At 50.3% G+C, this 21,609-nt stretch overlaps 1 protein-coding gene across 11 annotated transcripts in view; it reads left to right on the forward strand.

Annotated features, from left to right (window-relative positions):
- Positions 1-21,609, forward strand: part of PIP5K1C (phosphatidylinositol-4-phosphate 5-kinase type 1 gamma) — a 66,786-nt gene that overhangs the window by 15,064 nt on the left and 30,113 nt on the right. For all 11 annotated transcript variants that reach the window (XR_010731266.1, XR_010731265.1, XM_066276132.1 and 8 more), the window contains exon 2: positions 19,933-19,964. Coding sequence is in view for 9 of the 11 variants with exons in the window: in XM_066276132.1 (XP_066132229.1) it covers positions 19,933-19,964 (32 nt within the window). In the remaining 2 variants the exon portion in view is untranslated. The remainder of the gene's footprint in view (positions 1-19,932; positions 19,965-21,609) is intronic.

A 21,609-nucleotide genomic window follows, 5' to 3' on the forward strand; every position in this document is an offset into this window, starting at 1 on the left:
TGGTTTTGATTTGCATTTTCCCGATGACTAATGATGTTGAGCATCTTTTCATGGGCTTATTGGCCATTTGTGTAGTGTATCCTCTTTGGGGAAATGTCTGTTCAGAAATGTTTGTTCAAAACATTTTTCAATTGGGGTTATTTTTCTTTCTTTTTTTTTTTTTGGTATTTTTCTAAAGCTGGAAACGGGGAGAGACAGACAGACTCCCGCATGCGCCCTACCGGGATCCACCCGGCACGCCCACCAGGGGCGATGCTCTGCCCACCAGGGGGCGATGCTCTGCCCCTCCGGGGCGTCGCTCTGCCACAACCAGAGCCACTCTAGTGCCTGGGGCAGAGGCCAAGGAACCATCCCCAGCGCCCGGGCCATCTTTGCTCCAATGGAGCCTTGGCTGCGGGAGGAGAAGAGAGAGACAGAGAGGAAGGAGGGGGGGGTGGAGAAGCAAATGGGCGCTTCTCCTATGTGCCCTGGCCAGGAATCGAACCCGGGTCCCCCGCACGCCAGGCCGACGCTCTACCGCTGAGCCAACCGGCCAGGGCCTAAAATCTTTTTTTTCTTTTCTTTTTTTTCTTTATTCATTTTTAGAGAGGAGAGAGAGGGAGAGAGACAGAGACAGAGAGAGAGAAGGGGGGAGGAGCTGGAAGCATCAACTCTCATATGTGCCTTGACCAGGCAAGCCCAGGGTTTCGAACCGGCGACCTCAGCATTTCCAGGTCGACGCATTATCCACTGCGCCACCACAGGTCAGGCTATTTTTCTTATTATTATTGAATTGTAAGCATTCTTTATATATTCTACATATAAGTCCCTTACCAGATTTGTGATTAGCAATATTTTCTCCCAGTCTGTGGGTTTTCTCTTTACTTTTCTTGGTGGCGTCCTTTATTTTTATTTTTTAAATTTATTGATTTTAGAGGAAAGAGAAAGAGAGAAGTGGGGGAAGGAACAGGAAGCATCAACTGCTAGTTGCTTCTTTTATATGCCTTGACGAGGCAAGCCCGGGGCTTTGAACTGGCAACCTCAGTGTTCCAGGTTGATGCTTTATCCACTGCGCCACCACAGGTCAGGCAAGCAGTGTCCTTTTTTTTTTTTTTTTTTTTTTTCCTGTATTTTTCTGAAACCAGAAATGGGGAGAGACAGTCAGACAGACTCCCGCATACGCCCGACCAGGATCCACCTGGCACACCCACCAGGGGGCGACGCTCTGCCCCTCCAGGGCATTGCTCTGTTGCGATCAGAGCCACTCTAGCGCCTGGGGCAGAGGCCAAGGAGCCATCCCCAGCGCCGCTGGGGCCATCTTTGCTCCAGTGGAGCCTTGGCTGTGGGAGGGAGAGAGAGAGACAGAGAGGAAGGAGAGGGGGAGGGGTGGAGAAGCAGATGGGCACTTCTCCTGTGTGCCCTGGCCGGGAATCGAACCTGGGACTTCTGCACGCCAGGCCGACGCTCTACCACTGAGCCAACTGGCCAGGGCTGAGCAGTGTCCTTTGATACACAAGTATTTTTAGTTTTGATGGAGTCCCCTTTATCTTATTTTTTGTTTGTTCTGCTTTAGTAATCATATCTAAGAAACCACTGTTGAACCCTGTTTTCTTCTGAGAGTTTTATAGCTTCAGCTTACACTCATTTAGAGTTAGATTGTTTTTTAATATTTTTAAGTACATTATTATTATTTTTGTTATTGGTTGATTTTAGTGAGAGAAGAAGAGAAAAAGACAGGAACAAAGGAGACGTCCTTGTATGTGCCCTGACTGGGGACCAACTGTCAACCTCTGTGCTTTAGGATGATGTTTTAACCAACTGAGCTCTCTGGCCAGGGCTAGAGTTATGTGCTGTTTTATTTATTTATAAGGTCTACCGGAAAGTTCTGTCCGTTTCTATCACAACAAGTTTCGACTCGTAAGCACGTTTATTTGGCGCATGTGTGCCTCTCTATTTTTATCACTTAATGTATACATACTGATGTAGCAAATTAACTAAAACAAAGTTGATTCACATTAGTCTTATGTGTGAAGCGATAGTGTACCCATAGCTACTGATAAAGTTCATTTACGCCACTGTAATTTTTACGAATTTCAACAAGGAAGAAATGCTACAGAAGCATGTCTGTCGCATCCACCATATTCCCCGGACTTAGCACCCTCTGACTATCACTTGTTTTTGTCCTTACAAAATTTTTTGAAGGGCAAAAAATTCAAAAATGAAGAAGATATCAAACAAGCACTGGTTCAACTTTTCGCATCAGAAGATAAAACATTTTTCAAAAATGGGATATACAAATTGCCCTCACGCTGGCAAGAAATCATTAATAATAATGGCAATTATATTAATTAATAAAATTTATTGACGGTAAAAAAAATTGTATTTTTATTCCAAAAACGAACAGAACTTTCCGATAGACCTTACATTGTATTTCGCTTCTCCTGTGTGTCCTGAGCAGGGATTGAACCTGGGACATCTACACGCCAGGCTGACACTTGACCATTGAGCCAACCAGCCAGGGCCCTATGTGCTTGCTTGCTTATTTATTTATTTATTTATTTATTGCAGAGATAGAGAGAGGTACAGATAGGGACAGATAGACAGGAACGGAGAGAGATGAGAAACATCAATTCTTTGTTGCGCCACCTTATTTGTTCATTGATTGCTTTCTCATATGTGCCTTGACCAGGGGGCTACAGCAGACCAAGTAACCCCTTGCTTGAGCCAGCAACCTTGGGCTCAAGCTGGTGAGCCTTGCTCAAACCAGATGAGCCCGCGCTCAAGCTAGCGACCTCGGGGTCTCGAACCTGGGTCCTCCATGTCCCAGTCTGACGCTCTATCCACTGCTCCACTGCCTGGTCAGGTCCTATGTGCTTTTTTAAATTGAGGTAACATTAGTTAATATGTAAGTTTCAAGTGTACAGCATTATTATTCCATAATGGTCACACTGTAGTGTACTCACCACCAGAAGTCTAGTTTCCATATGCTTTGAGTTAATGTTATGTGTGATGTGAGATAGGGCCCAGTTTTATTCCCTATGTGTGGAGATCCAAGTGTCTGCACCACTTGTTGAGACAGTTTTGTTCTTCTCTGACTTGTTTTTTCACCCTTGTTGAAATCAGCTGACTGTAAATACACAGGTTTGGTTCTGGATTCTAAGTTGATCTATTTTGGACTGTTTTGCTGATCTCTGTGCCTGTTTTTGTGCTAGACCATTCTATCTTAGTTACTGTAGCTTTGTCGGAAATTTTGAAATGGGAAAATGTAAATCTTCCAACTCTGTTCTGCATTTTAGAACATTAAGTCTGGCTTGGGTCTTGGTCTCTATCAGTGCCTCTCAGAGCTGCCACATCCTTTTACACACCTATGTAATACTCCATTACCTGCATTCTAGCCATGAATTAGTTTGCTCATCCACTCTTTTTGGAACACCTACTGTGTGCCAGGCCTGGAGGGAGGGGCATAGATAGTAGCACCTGGAAAGAGCACAGAAGAAGTTTGGGAGGGGTTAGTCAGCACCAGGTGGTCCAGGACTTGTCTCTGTGGGCACAAATGAAGAGAGCAGATAGAGAAATGTCTAGATGGATGATGCCATGTTGAAACCCAAATCATTTAGGTGTTGCTGCAAAACAAATTACCCCTGAACATCATGGCTTTAAACAATAGTAAACATTATCTCACAGTTTCTATGGTTCAGAAATCCAAGAGTGGCTGAGCTAGGTGGTTCTGGGTTGGGGTCTCTCCTGAGGTCACAGTCAAGCCTAGGGCTGCCTCATCCAAAGGCTCTGCTGGGGCTGTTGGTCTGTTCTCTTGGTCACACCCACCAACCATTGCAGGAGGCTGTGGATACCAGGGTCCATCCTGGAAGCTGGCCACCACAACATGCAGCTTGTCTGGTTCCAGAGCCTCCTTCTTCTTACCTGTGAAATTGGGAGATTGTACCCTTGCCATTGGGCAAATTGAGGTGTGAGTTGAGCAGTTACTGCTTGCCTGGCAGAGAGAAACCCTCAACATACAGAAGCTCCTATGATAACCCCAGAGTCCAGCCAGGTGCTCAGGGCCTGATTTCAGCCTGGCTCAGCACCAGCTTTCTTTGGGACTTTGGGTAAGCACTGCCACCTTGGCCTCAGTGTAAAACAGTCGACTCAGTCTGGTTCTGGAAGTCTAGACCTGCCCCTACTGGGAAATTGGTTCTGGGACTGGAAAGTTGAGAGAATGCTTGGCCCTGGGCTTCCACCATTGGCCTCTAGCCTGACTAGTGGACGTCTACCCCATAAGCACCCATAAACAAGAGGCCCAGAAGGGCTCCTGCTGAGTGGCCCCTGTGGCTCTCAGCATTCTGGAATCTAGGTGCAGTGTCTGCAGCCCGGCCTGGCTGCTGCTGGGTAACAATATATCTGGGAGGTAAACTGGGCCAAGAAACCATTTACGTCCTGAGACAGCACATGATCCTTGCCAGGCATCTGCTGTGGGGTTCTCTCCTGGGGAGCCCTCTCCCGGACCCACTCTGTCCAGCCGTCCCAGGATCTGGCTCCAGGTTGCTGGCCCCTTCCCCAAGGGGGGTCTGTGGATGCATATTCATCATTGGGACCTACTGTCCTCTTGAGGAGCTCCTGTCCCCCACAGCCAGGCAGAGTACTGTTGACTCCTGGGACCCAAGCCTAGTAGCTAGAGCTACATATGCCCCACACCTGACCTCTGGGGCCCTGCCCTGTACTTTGTGAGGGGCCATTAGGTACCTGCCTAGGAGGGTTAGCAGGGAGGAGAGCAGCACTAAGAGAGTCCTCGGGGGCCCCCAAGTTCAGCCAGGCTTGATGCCAACCTGACCTCTCCGGTTATGTAGGGTGTGGACAAGCTTTACCATGAAGGGCTAGGCAATCTTTGTCACACCTGTTCAGTTCTGCCCTGGTAGAGATTAGAGATTCATACATGAGTGGAAGTGGCTGTGTTCCAATAAAACTTTATTTATAGCCTGACCTGGCAGTGGTGCAGTGGATCGAGTGTCAGATTGGGACGCAGAGAACCCAGGTTAGAAACCCCGAGGTCGGCCCTGGCCAGTTGGCTCAGTGGTAGAGCGTTGGCCTGGCATGCAGGAGTCCCGGGTTCAATTCCTGGCCAGGGCACACAGGAGAAGCGCCCATCTGCTTCTCCACCCCTCCCCCTCTCCTTCCTCTCTGTCTCTCTCTTCCCCTCCCGCAGCCAAGACTCCATTGGAGCAAAGCTGGCCCGGGCGCTGAGGATGGCTCCATGGCCTCTGCCTCAGGTGCTAGAATGGCTCTGGTTGCAACAAAGCAATGCCCCAGTTGGGCAGAGCATCTCCCCCTGGTGGGCATGCCAGGTGGATCCCGGTCGGGCGCATGCGGGAGTCTGTCTGACTGCCTCCCCGTTTCCAACTTCAGAAAAATAAATAAATAAATAAATAAATAAAATTAAAAAAGAAAAGAAAAAAAAACAACCCCGAGGTCGCTGGCTTGAGCACAGGCTCATCCAGCCTGATCGTGGGATCGCTGGCTTGAGTTTGGGATTATAGACATGACTCATGGTCTCTGGCTTGAAGCCCAAGGTCACTGGCTTGAGCCCAAGGTTGCTGGCTTGAGCAAGAGGCCACTCGCTTTGCTGGAGCCCCCCCCCCCATCAAGGCACATATGAGAAAGCAATCAATGAACAACTAAGGAGCTGCAGTGAAGAATTGATGCTTCTCATCTCTTTCCCTTCCTGTCTGTCCCTTTCTGCCCCTCTCTCTGTCTCCCTCTTTGTCTCTGTTACACACACAACTTTATAGAAATAGGCAGTGGGCGGGTATGGTCTGCAGGGCAGTTTGCTGACCTAAGTTATATTAATACATATTCTTTCCATACACCTTTTCTTCAAGCAGCATGAGTTGGGTTTCTATTCCATGCAAACTATCCTAATACTGCTTCTCTGAGCTTCAGTGTCCCCCTCTGAGAAGAAAAGAGATGGGCATTGCTTGAGACAGGGTGGGCCAGAGGCACTGCAGGCTGTGGCCTTGCTGGGTATTCAGCCCTTGGCCATACAACCAGCTCTAGGGAATGTGTGTGAGAAAAGTGGGTGAGCTCCATTTTTCCTCTGAGACCCCTGATGGTGCTCTCCTGCAACTTCTTTCATGCAGCCCTCCAGGTTTCTTGCTCATTGGATACTCTCTGAGGTCTGCTCCATGCCCAGTCCCGGGCCTGGTGCAAGGTCACTGAGGGGGACAGGAAGAGCAGGCTTTCCCTGCAGAGATCTCAGGGGAGCCAGGAGATCACTGAAGGTAGGATGGCTGTGTGGAGTATCATAGGGAGAGGCCCAGCTGACCAGGAGAGTGTTACACCCTAGCTCCAAGGATAGCATGGTGTCCAAACAGAGGGAAATAGGAAGGGGTGCCGACAGCAGAAGGGCCCAGGGCATTAGGGGTGCAAAGGAACCTGAACAGTGGGGGACCTGAGGGAAGACCCCCAAGGGGGTATCAAGCTGGAGGGGTGAGTTTGGGCCAGCCTGGGCTGGGGGCATGGGGAGAGGCAGGTAGGAGTACTTTGGGGCAGTGAGAGGCAGGTGGTGACTGCTGGGAGTGCCAGGGCTGGGCTGGGTGGTGAGCCCAAGGCCCTGGTGTGAATAGACGCAGGCTCCCCTCATCCCCAGGGTCCAAATCCATGTAAGAATACCAGTCCCCCCAGCTGTGATGGTGTGAGTGACACTGGGCAGAGTGTCCACTGGTGACAAAAGCTCTGCAGAAGGTCAGCCAGTCTCAGAGATACTGGGCACACACGACTGGGCACATCTGTACCCAGGATAGAGCAAAAATCGGTCAACAAACAAGTGAGCCAGCATTGTTCTGTGCTATGCCAGCACTAGGTCCACCAGGGACTCTGTCCTTGAGGGACAGGTGACCAGGTGGCTGCAGAATGCTTGGCCAGATGCCTAGAGCAGGTTGGGGAGCAGCAGCTCCACCTGGGGGTCAGGGTGAGCTTCTGAAGGGAGTGGCTGGTTGCTTGTGAAGATAGGACAGCTTAGGCTGCAGGATCCCCAGTATGTGTGCGGTGGGGGGCTCTGGGCCCCCTGCAGCTCCTCAGCTTTGAACTTGCCCAGCCCGCTAAGCCTTAGTCTCCCCAGCCATGAAATGGATCCCAGGATGCTTACCTACTGGGGTTTTCAGGAGGGCTGGAGAAATGGCTGGTTGATAGGGCACCAGCCTATAAGGGGAATATGTATGTGCTGTAGCTTTTTTTTTTCTTTCTTTCTTTTTTTTTTTTTACAGAGACAGAGAGAGAGTCAGAGAGAGGGATAGACAGGGACAGACAGACAGGAACGGAGAGATGAGAAGCATCAATCATTAGTTTTTCGTTGCGTGTTGCAACACCTTAATTGTTCATTGATTGCTTTCTCATATGTGCCTTGACCGTGGGCCTTCAGCAGACCGAGTAACCCCTTGCTCAAGCCAGCAACCTTGGGCTCAACCTGGTGAGCTTTTGCTCAAACCAGATGAGCCCTCACTCAAGCTGATGACCTTGGAGTCTCAAACCTGGGTCTTTCGCATCCCAGTCCGACACTCTATCCACTGCGCCACTGCCCAGTCAGGCTGTGTTGTAGCTTTTTATTACAGGAAACTTCAAACAAAAGATCAAACTAGACAGGATAGTACAATTAAATGTATTTTTATCATGTAACATTGTAGAGAATAATATAACAAACACCCACGTGCTTCCTGTCTGCCTACATTTTTACATTGGTGCATTTACTTCAGGGGCCTCCTCAGCACTGCTAATGTCCTGCCAGGTCATTCTCTGGCTCGTGTGGGGCTGTCCTGGGCACTGCAGGGTACTGAGCAGCATCCCCGGCCCCCACTCGATACCAGGAACACTCCCAGTCCTGACAGCCACAGATGTCCCCACACTTTGTCCAGTGTGTCCTGGGAGCAGAATTACTCCAGTTGAGAACCACCTACAGATTACTTCCTTCCACCCTGGCCTCCACCAGGTCTCCTCTGGCCCCTCACAGAAGATGTTTGCCAACCCGTGATAAAAGGATAAACAAAAAATATTTGTCTAATTTAGCCTGACCAGGTGGTGGAGCATCAGCCTGGGATGCTGAGGACCCAGGTTCAAAACCCTGAGGTTGCCAGCTTGAGCCTGGGCTCACCAGCTTGAGCACAGGGTTGCCATCTTGAGCGTGGGATCACAGACATGATCCCATGGTCACTGGCTTGAAGCCCAAGATCACTGGCTTGAACCCAAGGTTGCTGGCTTGAGCAAGGGGGTCACTGGCTCATCTGGAGCCCTCAGTCAAGGCATGTATAAGAAAGCAATCAGTTGAACAACTATAGTGACGAAATGAGTTGATTCTTCTCATCTCTCTCCCTTCCTGTCTGTCCCTCTCTGTCTTGCTCTAAAGAAAAAAAAAAAGATCTGTCTAACCTATATAGTAATATAGTGGTGTCTTATATTATTCTGTGCTTTTTTAGGTGTTTAAAATGTTTTGTTATTAAACATTATATTTAGACAAAAGAGCTAATTCCCCTCCATATATTTTATCCCCAATAGAAGGTCCAGCACCCAGGAAAAACTGAGTTTGGAATGAATGAATGAACATGTGGTCAGAAAAGTTCTCTCTAGGAGGTAGCATGAATCTCTAAGACCCGAGTGACAGAAGAGAAGTGCTAGCTAGCTGTGTGGAGATGTAGATAGAGGTCACAGCAGGTGCAAAGGTCCTGCAGTGGGAATGTGATGAGCCTATGTGTGTGAACTCTGTGGCAGAGACTGGCACACTGGTGCTCCAGTAGTGCTCTCTGCTACACATGTGATCACTCACATTCCTTGGTCAGAATCTACTCAAAAAATGTGTTTCTCCAAAGCTTAAAAAGCATCACAGTTCACAGTTTACCATTAACTTGAAGGAAGACTTTTTTTTTTTTGTATTTTTCTGAAGTTGGAAACGGGAGGCAGTCAGACAGACTCCCGCATGCGCCCGACCGGGATCCACCTGGCATGCCCACCAGGGGGCGATGCTCTGCCCATCTGGGGTGTTGCTCCACTGCAACCAGAGCCATTCTAGCGCCTGAGGCAGAGGCCATGGAGCCATCCTCAGTGCCTGGGCCAACTTTGCTCCAGTGGAGCCTTGGCTGCGGGAGGGGAAGAGAGAGACAGAGAGGAAGGAGAGGGGGAGGGGTGGAGAAACAGATGGGCGCTTCTCCTGGCCGGGAATTGAACCCGGGACTCCCGCACGCCAGGCTGACACTCTACCACTGAGCCAACCGGCCAGGGCCTGAAGGAAGAAGATTTTAAGAAAATTTTCACCTGACCAGGCAGTGGCTCAGTGGAGCATTGGCCTGGGATGCTGAGGACCCAGGTTTGAACCTGAGGTTGTCAGATTGAGTGTGGGCTCATCCGGCTTGAGTGTGGAGTCTCTGGCTTGAGTGTGGGATCCTAGACATGACCCCATGGTTCCTTGCTTGAGCCCAAAGGTCACTGACTTGGCTATAGCCCCCCAACCCCCATCAAGGCACATATGAGAAAGCAATCAACGAACAACTAAGGTGCCATAATGAAGAATTGATGCATCTCATTTCTCTCCCTTCCTGTCTGTCCATCCCCCCACAGCAAAAAACACAAAAAAACAACTGCACTGAAAAGTTGGGGAAAAAATTGAACAATGGAAACTCACTACTTACCACTTGGAACCTACAGTTGACATTTTGCTGTGCTTACCTCACCCATCCCTCCCTCTCCTCCTCCCTCTGCCCCTCCCCTCCTACTTCCTCTCCTGTTCCCTCTCCTCCCCCCTCTCCCCCACCCCTCTCCCACCACTCCTCCTCTGGTCACCCCCCCTCCCTATCTCTATCCCTCCCTCCCTCTTTCCAGCTAATATTTTGGATGCACTTCAGAATTGCAGACCTCAACACACTCCACTTCAGTGTGTATCATTAACTAGAGTTTGATATATTTTAACATGTTTTTGCAATGTTAGCTACTCTGATCAGCGATTAACTCTAGAATTCTTAGCCTTTCCCAACCTGATACGGGTGATGAAAGTCTGAAATACTGCAAATTTATTTATTTATTTATTTGTGGCAAAATTATTTATTTCTGCCACAGCACATGGTTGACCCCCAGATTCACACCTATTTTATGTCATAGCAGGTATCAACGTGATGAGGAAGGAATAGAAGTTGGGCTTTAGCATCAGTGTCTTAATGAGAGAGGGCATCTACATTTCACAGATAAAAATTAACCCTAGCTTGGAACCAGGAAACAGCAGCCTATACAGAGTAGGGGTAGGTGCAAAGGGCAGAAACCCTGCTCTCCCCCTTTTCTCACTGCACCATGACCTTAGGTAAGTTGCCTACCGCCTTGCTGTGTCCTATTTTGTTCTAATCGTTAGTCAGTTGGTTCTGTTGGGTTTTCTAAAAGCTCTCGGCCACTCCCTTGTCCTGTGGTTGATATGAATTTGTTTGCCATGAGTTTTTGCTTTGTACTTTTTTTTTAAATGTTCTGTGCTATACCTCTTCATCTCGACACCCATCCTATGATTCCCCTGTCAATCACTGATCTTTTTTTCTTTTTAATTCTTTATTTATTTATTTATATTTTACAGAGACAGTGAGTCAGAGAGAGGGATAGACAGGGACAGACAGGAACGGAAAGAGATGAGAAGCATCAATCATTAGTTTTTCATTGCACGTTGCAACACCTTAGTTGTTCATTGATTGCTTTCTCATATGTGCCTTGACCGCGGGCCTTCAGCAGACCAAGTAACCCCTTGCTGGAGCCAGTGACCTTGGGTTCAAGCTGATGGGCTTTTGCTCAAACCAGATGAGCCCATGCTCAAGCTGGCGACCTCGGGGTCTCGAACCTGGGTCCTCTGCATCCCAGTCCGATGCTCTATCCACTGTGCCACCGCCTGGTCAGGCGTACTTATTTTTAAGTAAAGGCAGTTTGGGGTTTTTTTTTTTGCATTTCACATACTGATTTTTACAGAGGGTGGAGTGGAGCGAGAATTATTATCTCATAGTTGCTTCACTTTAGTTGTTCATTGATTGCTTGTCTTATGTGCCTTGACCAGGCAAGCTTGGGTTTCAAACTGGCAACCTCAGCGTTCTAGGTTAATGTTCTGTCCACTGCACTACTACAGGGCAGGGTAAAGTCAGTTTTTTTTCCTGTAGCCCTCATTTTTTATTTTTATGGGAGGCAGAGACAGACTTGCATGCACTGGGATCCACCTGGCAAGACCACTAGGAGGTGAAGCTCTGCCCATCTGGGGTGTGGCTCTGTTGCTCAGCAAGCTAGCTCTTCTTAGTGCCTGAGTCAAAGACCATGGAGCCATCCTCAGGGCTCAGGGCCAACTCCTTCCAAACAAGCAATGACTGCAGTAGGAGGAGGAGGAAAGAGAGAGAGATGCGAGAGAGGGAGGGGTGGAGAAGCAGAAGGGCGCTTCTTCTGTGTGCCCTGACCAGGAATTGAACCCAGGACATCCACACACTGGGCTGATGCTCTACCACTGAGCCAACCAGCCAGGGCCCATTTTTTTTCCTTTTCCCTGTTTCTTAATAGGTTTTTGAACATAAAGTCAATGTTGAATTTTGTTGATTGCTTTTCTGGATTCTGAAATGTAATCATCTGATTTTTTACCTTTGGATAACTTTCTAAATTTCTCCAAATCCATTTTCCTGCCTGTAAAATGCGATAGTGAAGTGAGATCATGAAGTCAGGTGGTGTCCGGCTCAGGCCTGAACACCTCAGCTCTGCTCCCTGCTGTGCCCATGCTGTGCTGCTGTGCTGCTGCTGCCTGCCCCCCTTCTGTCTGCTCTCCTGGAGCTCTGCTGCTGGGCCCAAAGGCTAGCCAAGCCATTCCAGCTAATTATGGAGGTGGGCCTGTGGCTGGCCCCCTGTGCCAGTTCCTGCTTTGCAGGTTTGCAGGCTCCATTGCAGGTGGTGGTTGTTGTGGGCTGTGGCTTCACCCTGGAGCATGGACCCTGCACAGATCCAACAATCCCACTTCCCCCTGCCACTCCTTTCCAGTGTGACATTCCCTCTCTGCTCTCAGAGAACTTTGCTTGTGTCTGTCGGCAAATGGTAAAGCAGACCTGGTCCACATATTATGGGGGAGACACAACACACACAAGTACCACATGGGCTCGGTGCCAGGAGGACTGAGAAAGCCAGGAAGGTGGGAGAGGGACCATGGAGGTACTATTTGGGGTGAGGTGGTTGGGAGATAGCCTTTCTGAGGGGATGACTAACATTTGAGCTAGCTCTTGGATGAAGCACGGAAGCGCACCCTGCAAGGGTCTAGAACGGGCGATTCAGGTATGAGGGAACCACACATGCCAAGGTCCTGAGGCAGAACCAGGCTTGGTGTGTTAGAAGAGCAGTGAGGAGCTCCAGTGTGGCAAGAGCATAGTGAGGGTTGAGAGGACAGGGTGGGAAGTTCAGAGGGGCAGGTGACACAGTTTGTGTAGGGTCTCTTGATGTAAATGGACATGATGTTTGCTCTCTAAGGCCACAGTGGGGCTGAGTGAGACCCTGTTGCAGGACAGGGGCATGGTGGGCTCCCCTTATCATCACCCTGCGCATGACCCCCACTGGGTCCCACCTGCCCCTCCCTGGTTCCTGCTGGCTCATGTCCTTTCTCATTTTGGGCCCCGTAGGTACTCATCCTTCTGCTCAGAACCCTCCTGTGATGGCTGCCTCCTTCCTAACCCATAGGGCTTGGCCTTTTGCACTCTGAGCTTAGGCAGTGAGTCTCCCTTTCTTGAGACTTGTTTGGAGGTTCTAGCAGGGGAGCGCAGCTACTCATATACCCTTGACCGAAGAACAGTCCTCTCCTCTAGCGGGGACTTTCTTATAACAGTCCGAAGAAGGTCGTCCTCTTCGACCGAGTGCGCAGCTTCGGGAGGAACGCACATGGAGCGGTGAGGGAGGAAGGGGACACCCGCCTAGCCAGCCAGATCAGCCGAATCAACCCTGGTGATCAATGGGGTGACAGATGTCGCAGCCAGATCGCCCTCACATCCGAGTCTCCCTTTCTTGAAAAGGTCAGGCCCAGTGGTGGGATTCAGCTGGTTCGCACCCGTTCGGCAGAACTGGTACCTAATTTTTTTTTAGCAAACCAGTTGTAAAAACGGCACTCATAATCAGGGTTCTCTCTAAGGTGGGCGCCTGGGCAGCCACCCAATGTGGAAATCACAAATTTACATTCCTTACTCTTTTAACGTTCATCTGTGCAACAGCGTATTCTAAGCACCCGTAGAAATGTTTATTCTATCCATAGTTGAAAAAAATTGCAAGTGAGGACGCCAATCAAGAAGCAATATAGAAATATTCTAAATAGCAGTTTTATTGTTTTTTGTCAGGTATTATTTAATATTTTTCGTTAATATTTTAAGACTTTCTTATAACAGTCTAGTTTTGTGCATCTTTTTTTTTTTTAGATTTTATTCATTTTTATCAGAAGGAGAGGAGAGAGAGAGATTGAGAGAGAGAGAGAGAAGGGAGAGAGAAGGGGAGAGGAGCAGGAAGGATCAACTCCCATATGTGCCTTGACCAGGCAAGCCCGTGGTTTCGAACTGGCGAAACCGTGGTTTCACACACTGCACCACCACAGGTTAGGCTTGTATATCTCTTTTATTGTTCTTATTTTAAGTGTTAAATGCATGAAATAGTAAACTATCTTTTGGTATATTGTTTTTTTTAACTTAAAACGGTCATTAGGGCAGAGAACCGGTTGTCAAATTATTTGAATCCCACCATTGGTCAGGCCCCCATTCCCCGGAGGCTCGGCTCTGCCCTGTCCCAGTGCACCCTGCCTGGTGCCCAGTAGACACTGCGATGGACAGGCTGCTGCCTTTGAGGGTGGGGACGGGGCACTAACTGCCACCCATCGCTCATTTTTGCCTCACTGGGAGTTTGATAAGGCGGAGCCCCAGTTCCATCAGCTCAGCTTGTGTTTTCTGTTTCTTCATTAAATTTTAATTTTTTTTTATTTTTATTTTTTATTTTTGTCTATACCTCCTTTCCTTCCCCATTCTTTCTTTTGGTCTGATTGCTGAGTCCACAGTGGCTTTCCTTTCAGGCTGGGGCCAGTTTAGTCATTTATTCATTTATGCATTCATTCACTCATTCATCCACGGTTTCTTGAATGTCTCCTGTGGGCCAGGTTTTTTAGGATTATAGCAGCCTAGGGATACAAAGCTCATGCAAAAGCCCCAAAGCAGGACCACGCCTGGTGTGTTGGAGGAACAGGGAGAAGGCCCATGTGGCTGGAGCAGAGTGAGGGAGAAGGAGAAAGGGAGGAGATAGGGCAGGGAGGGAAGGGGGCAGGTTGGGGAGAGGTTTGTGGGACAGGGGAAGACTTGTGCCTTTACAAACTGGAAGCCCTGGAGGGCTGCTGGCAGAGCTGAGGGACCTGACTCAGGTGCTCACAGGCGACCTCTGGTGGCTGCTGGAGGACAGATTGGGGAGGATCAAGGGCTGAGAATTTGCTCATCCAGGTGGGCTATGATAGGATTGAGACGCAGGGGTAGTCAACCTTTTTATACTTACCGCCCACTTTTTTTTTTTTTTTTTTGGTGGCAGAGACAGAGAGAGTCAGAGATAGGGACAGACAGACAGGAAGGGAGAGAGATGAGAAACATCAGTTCTTCGTTGCAGTTCCTTAGTTGTTCATTGATTGATTTCTCATATGTGCCTTGACTGGGGGGCTACAGTAGACCGAGTGACCCCTTGCTCGAGCCAGCGACCTTGGGCCCAAGCTGATGAGCCTGCGCTCAAGCTGGCAAGCTCGGGGTCTTGAACCTGGGTCCTCCGCATCCCAGTCCAACGCTCTATCCACTGCGCCACTGCCTGGTCAGGCTACTGCCTACTTTTGTATCTCTGTTAGTAGTAAAATTTTCTGACCGCCCACTGGTTCCACAGTAATGGTGATTTATAAAGTAGGGAAATAACTTTACTTTATAAAATTTATAAAGCAGAGTTACAGCAAGTTAAAGCATATAATAATAATTATTTACCAAGTACTTTATGTCAGATTTTCGCTAAGTTTGGCAGAATAAATCTTTATAAAACAACTTACTGTAGTTAAATCTATCTTTTAATTTATACTTTGGTTGCTCTGCTACCGCCCACCATGAAAGCTGGAATGCCCACTAGTGGGCAGTAGAGACCAAGTTGACTACCACTGGTTGAGAGGATTGGGAAGCAGTGGCACTTTCAAGACAGACTAAGGGTAGAGCCTAGTGCTGAAGGACATACGTTAAGGGCCCCTCCCTGGAGGCCCACAGTACTTTGGGAGTGTTCTCTGCCTTGGTTTCCACATCTAACGTAGAGAAGCAGCTCCTGCTGAGGCTTGTATATGTACAGAAGGGAGAGGCCCACAGCTGCCCCTCCATCTGTCAGAAGTCAGCAAGCATTCACAGGTTTCTGCTAATGGCAGGACCAGACCTCCAGAAAGCACTGTGCCCCCAGTGGTGGGTCTTGACCTGGAGAGAGGGCCACATAGGGCCTGCTCTCCCAGCTCTAGGGTCAGGCTCTTCCCCTCCTCCAGGCTAGTTTTAAACGTTAGTTTCTTTGACCCAGGCTAGTTAAATCAGTTGGTTAGAGTGTTGTCTGATTTGATTCCTGGTCAGGGCACATAGAAGAATCAACTAGTGACTACATTAATAAGTGGGACAAGTCGATCTTTTTCTTTTGCTCTCTTCTTTCCTTTCTTTCTAAAATCAATTTTTTCAAAATTAGTTTTTCAAAAAAATGGGGTGTTTCATTTAAAAGATAATTGGTCCCTAGCCTGCCCAGCTGGTGGGAGTGCCCATCACCCTCTGCTGCTGCATGACATCATGCAACAGGCTCATCTCTGAGCCACTGCCCCACTTCTGAAGACATGTGGAGGCCTAAAGGACAGGGTCACTGCCCTCACAGGCACCACACTGTGGTGGGACAGGTAATGAAGTTAAGAAAAAGAATTTCAATAAAAAAAAATAAAAAAAAAGAATTTCAGAGAGCAGGTGGGGACACACAGACAGCAAAACTGGGGAGTGTAGCCTGAGTGACAGGATAGGGAAGTTACTAGGGTGGACATTCTGAAGGGAGGCTAGGCGGAGACCGAAGGCCAATGGTCCGGCCTTGGGGAGATCTGGGAGAGGGGGTTTTGGGCAGAGGGAATGGTATATGCCAAGGCCCTGAGGTGTGTGTGCGTGCCATTCCCTGCACTTCTCTTCACAGACCCACAAGAATTCAAATTCCTTGGGGGGGGGGGAGCAGCAGGAGGACAGGAGATGTGGTTTGGGGAAGAAGCCAGGACCTTGGTGTTGGATCTGCTCTAGCAAAAGCCCTGGAGTGAAGGGCCTGGAGCTGCAGAAGACTCAGCTGGCCACCACTGGGTAGGCTGTAGTCCCAGGAGCCCCTACATGAGGTCTAGAATGTTCCGCCCTGGTCTACCACTGACTTCCTGCCTTCTCTCCTCTTCCTTCCCCACACCCCAAACACAAAACATTAATTGTTCTGCTGTTGGGCAGCCAATGAAAATATTATGTCAGCTTTTCAGCACCTTCCGGCCCCTGCTTGCCACCAGCCAGGCCTGAGAATATGCCAACCAGGTTGTCCCTGTGGCCACGAAGCTCAGGCAGGGAGCCTCAAACATCTGCCAGTGGGCACCCAGGGCCCAGCATGACCCTACATGGCTGGTGTATCCTAGTCTAGCTGCCCCTGCGGGGGCACAGAGTGGTGACTCAGTCTACTGGCTTAGTTCTCTGAGCAGGGGACTCCTTTGGTGGGCCCCACAGTCATGACCTTAGCCTCAGCCCGTTGCTCCTCACCCAGCCTCAGTTTCCCCATCTGGACCATCTCCTGGGGGTCTCAGCACATGCACAGGTAGACATTCAAAGTGATGGCTGGGGTGGTGGTTATGGCTGAAAGGATGTGAGTCCACTCCTCTGCTGGCCTGGCTGCACCTGTGGCTCTGTGGCATCTTGGGTTTGTTTTATATATTTTTTAAATTGAGATAATTCATATACCATAAAATTCATATTTTAAAGCACACAGTTCAGCATTTTTTGTATCTTCACAATGTGCAACTTTCACTGATTATAACAGAGCAGGTCCCTTGTCTGCCTGGTGAGATTGACCCCTGACCTATCACCTATGTCTGCCTCTCTTGGGGCACTCCCTCTGGGTGGCCTGGCCCACTCTTGGGGATCCAAACACATCTGCCTTCTTCTTTTTTTTTTTTTTACAGAGACAGAGAGTGAGTCAGAGAGAGGGATAGACAAGGACAGACAGATAGGAATGGAGAGAAGCATCAATCATTAGTTTTTCACTGCGCGTTGCAACATCTTAGTTGTTCATTGATTGCTTTCTCATATGTGCCTTGACCGCGGGCCCTCAGCAGACCTAGTAACCCCTTGCTGGAGCCAGTGACCTTGGGTTCGAGATGGTGAGCTTTTGCTCAAACCAGATGAGCCCGCACTCAAGCTGGCGACCTTGGGTTCTCAAACCTGGGTCCTTTGTATCCCAGTCTGACGCTCTATCCACTGCGCCACCGCCTGGTCAGGCCACATCTGCCTTCTTATGACAACCACAGTCCCGTCCCTGGCCAAGGCTCCCCCAAGCTTCAGATTCGGGGTCCAGCTGTCCCTGGACATCTCCACATGAAGGGCTCATAGGGGTCTCACACTCAACCCAGCCATAATGTGCCTGCCCATCCCCCACCTCAGCTGGCAGCTCCTTCCTCTGTTAATTGCTCCAGTCAAGATCCTTAGTCATTTCTGACTCCTTGCTGTTCTTCACTCCTCCTCCAGTGAACACAGCTTGTCTGTCCTAACTTTAGATTTTTCCAGAATCCTCCCACTTCTCCACCCCACCCCAGCTCCCACCTTGGTCTACCCCATCACCACCCACCCATCTAGCTAGACCAGGCAGTCCTCTTGCCCTGCCTATCTTTGACTCCTTCCACACCCCCATCTCTTCCCTCAGTCTGTCATTCCTGAAGCAGCCACCAGAGGGCACCTATGAACACCTAGGTCAGGGCCAAGTTGCCCCTCTGCCCGCAGTCCCCCAGGACTCTCATCTCCCTCAGGGTTAAAGCCCAAGACCTCCCTCACTAATCCACACCCAAGTCATTCTCCTGGCACTTACCCGACTGTGGAGGCCCTTCAAGGCAGGGGCCAAGTCTGTCCTGGTCATCACTTGCGGCCCCCCAGGTTGATACCCAGTGAATGCGTTTCCTGTTGCAGCTGAAACAAATCAATACAAACTTGGTTTAAAACCACACACATTTATTCTCTGATAGTTCTGGGGTCAGGAGTCTGGGTAAATCTAGGTACATGCAGGCTAGTTCCTGCAGGGCGAACCATTTCTAGCCTTTTCTAGCTTCTAGAGGTGCTCCGTCCTTGCTTGTGGCCCCTTCCTCCGTAGTCTCAGCTGGCAGTGCAGCCTCTTCCATCTCTGACTCTGACCTTCTTGTCTGTTATAAAAATCCTTGATGAGGCCTGACCTGTGGTGGCGCAGTGGATAAAGCGTCGACCTGGAAATGCTGAGGTTGCCGGTTCGAAACCCTGGGCTTCCCTGGTCAAGGCACATATGGGAGTTGATGCTTCCAGCTCCTTCCCCCTTCTCTCTCTCTGTCTCTCCTCTCTCTCTGCCTCTCCCTCTCCTGTCTAAAATGAATAAATAAAAAAAAATAAAGAAAAATCCTTGATGACACTGGACCCCCCCTCCCCCAGGGAATCAATCCAGGGTCATCCTCATCCCAGGGGCCTTAACTCAGTTCCATCTGCAAAGCCCATTCTGGGGTCAGGACATGGACGTCTTTTTGAGGGAGGGGGTATGTCTGCTGACCACCCTCACTGAACAGAATTCTCAGTAGAAGCCACTTTCCTGCTGAGGACACTGGGGTTCAGAGAGGTCAGTGGTGAGCCTAAGGCCTCCCTGCTGGGAGCTAGGGTTGAGGCAATGGTCCCGAAGGAGGAAAATCGGCTGCCTTCTCCCTGTGAGTTCCCTCATGCCAGGGAAGCTCTCCTGGGAGCTGTGAAGGAAGCCAGGTCCTTGGCTCGTTTTCCAGAGCTGGCTCCCCAGAGAGGGCCAGTGGAGCTGGCACCATCGCTCCAGTCTGGCTCCCTGCCACTGCCTGCTGACCACAGCTCTCCAGGACCCCGGCCCTTCCCCACAGCTCTATCCCAGTCTCAACCTTGAGGTCCCCTGACTTCTTCGTGACCCTAGTGTCTCCTGGCTAAGCCCTGCTCCTGCCAGCAGAGGAAGACAGCACTTTATGAATTCAAATTCACTCAGTTCTTTCCACCAAGGAAATGTCTTCAGGGTAAATGGTTGCTCAGAGTTGGAGGTAGTCTCTCTGCTGCTCCTGCCTGGGGATGCTTAGCATCCGGTCCTCCTGCTGTCTCAGCATGTCCTGTCTCCATGCTCCCACTTTTTTTTTTTTTTTTTTACAGAGGTAGAGATAGACAGGGACAGACAGACAGGAATGGAAAGAGATGAGAAGCATCAATCATCAGTTTCTCGTTGCGCGTTGCAACTTCTTAGTTGTTCATTGATTGCTTTCTCACATGTGCCTTGACCGTGGGCCTTCAGCAGACCGAGTAACCCCCTGCTGGAGCCAGCGACCTTGGGTCCAAGCTGGTGAGCTCTTTGCTCAAGCCAGATGAGCCCGTGCTCAAGCTGGCGACCTCAGGGTCTTGAACCTGGGTCCTTCCACATCCCAGTCCGACGCTCTATCCACTGCGCCACCACCTGGTCAGGCTCCATGCTCCCACTTTTCACAAGGGGTCCTTGTGACCCTCCTTAGGGACACAGGATACCTAGTGGTTGTAAGTGCCTGTGTGTGAGGGAGGGAACATGGTGACAGTGGCCCGAATCCCCTTAGAGTCCCTGGCATGGGCAGGCACAGGTGGGTGGGATAGGCCCTGTAGTTTGGGTTTCCTGCTCCCAGTCTGAAGTCTCCCTTCTCTTTTTCAGGTTTGGCCCAGAAAAAGACGGCCCTGACTGAGGTGAGTGTCCTGAGGGCCCTCCTCTGACCTGCCTCCTCGGAAGAGAGATGAGGAAGCCCAGCTCTGCTTAGGTTCTGCTCTGTGGCCTTGGGCAACCCACTGTGCCTCTCTGTGCCCCAAATAATGGCAAACGTGAGATGGGTGAAAATCCCATCCCCCTGCCAGCATCTGGAGTTTCAGGGAGGGGTACAGGGGCAGGAGGGATGAGCCCAGGGCCAATGAAGAAGAGGGCATAGGCCAGAAAAGGGAGGCTGGAGAGGTGGGAGGGAAGTAGGACAAGCTGGTTACTGAGGAGGAGGGGTCTTGACAGGAGGGTGGTGCCTGACCAATGCCTGACTAGCAGCACCTTTAACGTGGTGTCCCTAGGCAACCCACATAGGAGCACAGGGTCCCTTCCATTCTTCACGTCAGCAAGCCCACTGTCTTCACCATCTTCCAGCCACGTTCCTAGAGAGCTTTCCCAGGTGATGGCCACTCGTGTGTAAATGCTGCCACGCTGCCCCATGGGCCCCTGCTGCCTGTCCTCAGCTAGGGTGGTGCAGGTGGGGTCACTCCTGAAGGCAGCCTGTGAGGGGTGTGTCTGAGCCAGTTTTACAGAGGGAGCAGCCCAGGTGTGGCTTACCTACACCTGAGGCTGTTCCTTATGGGTATCCTGTGTCCCCTTGAAACTAGGTCTCCTATCCCAGGAAGCTACCTACCATGTGGGTACTTCTAAGGAGGGCTTTATCTACCTGTTGGGTCTCTGCAGGGCAGTAGGAGGGAGGTGGGCAGGTCCAGGTGCTGCAAGGGCAGTGGGGAGCCAGTGAGGGCAGTGCTGCAGGGGCGGCAACCAGAGGTTCCTGAGGAGCCCCTGCCCCCTGGTGGCCAACGTGCAGAACACAAGGGAGCTGAGCTGAGGAGTGATAGCAGGTCAGGAGCATTTGAAGGCCGCCTGGAACCAATGTGCAGACTGCAGGTCAGGCTGGTGGCCTGAAGGGCTGTATGGGATTTTTGAATGGTAGCAGGTACAAAATGGGTACTTTTTTTTTTTTGTATTTTTCTGAAGTTGGAAATGGGGAGGCAGTCAGACAGACTCCCACATGCGCCCGACCGGGATCCACCCAGCATGCCCACCAGGGGGCAATGCTCTGCCCATCTGGGGTGTTGCTCTGCTGCAACCAGAGCCATTCTAGAGCCTAAGGCAGAGGCCATGGAACCATCCTCAGCGCCCGGGCCAACTTTGCTCCAATGGAGCCTTGGCTGCGGGAGGGGAAGAGAGAGACAGAGAGGAAGGAGAGGGGGAGGGGTAGAGAAGCAGATGGGCGCCTCTCCTGTGTGCCCTGGCCGGGAATTGAACCCGGAACTCCTGCACGCCAGGCCGATGCTCCACCACTGAGCCAACCAGCCAGGGCCCAAAATGGGTACTTTTTAAGTGTCAGTGATGGGTGGAGCCACCAGAGGGTCATTCAGTTCCTGTCTGTTGGCTGGTCTAGGCTCCCATGGCCCCTTCCATCCTCCTCCTCTTGTGACATCACACTTGAGGGCAGTGGGTTCCACACAAATCTGTTGGGATGGCTCATGTCACACCTGCCATAGCTATCCCCTAGAGCTTTAGGAACCAGGTCTGCTTTCAGGCCAGTGGGACCTGGGATGGGATGCTGTTCAT

Source organism: Saccopteryx bilineata, chromosome 1, assembly GCF_036850765.1.
Source record: "Saccopteryx bilineata isolate mSacBil1 chromosome 1, mSacBil1_pri_phased_curated, whole genome shotgun sequence".
Taxonomy (NCBI): domain Eukaryota; kingdom Metazoa; phylum Chordata; class Mammalia; order Chiroptera; family Emballonuridae; genus Saccopteryx; species Saccopteryx bilineata.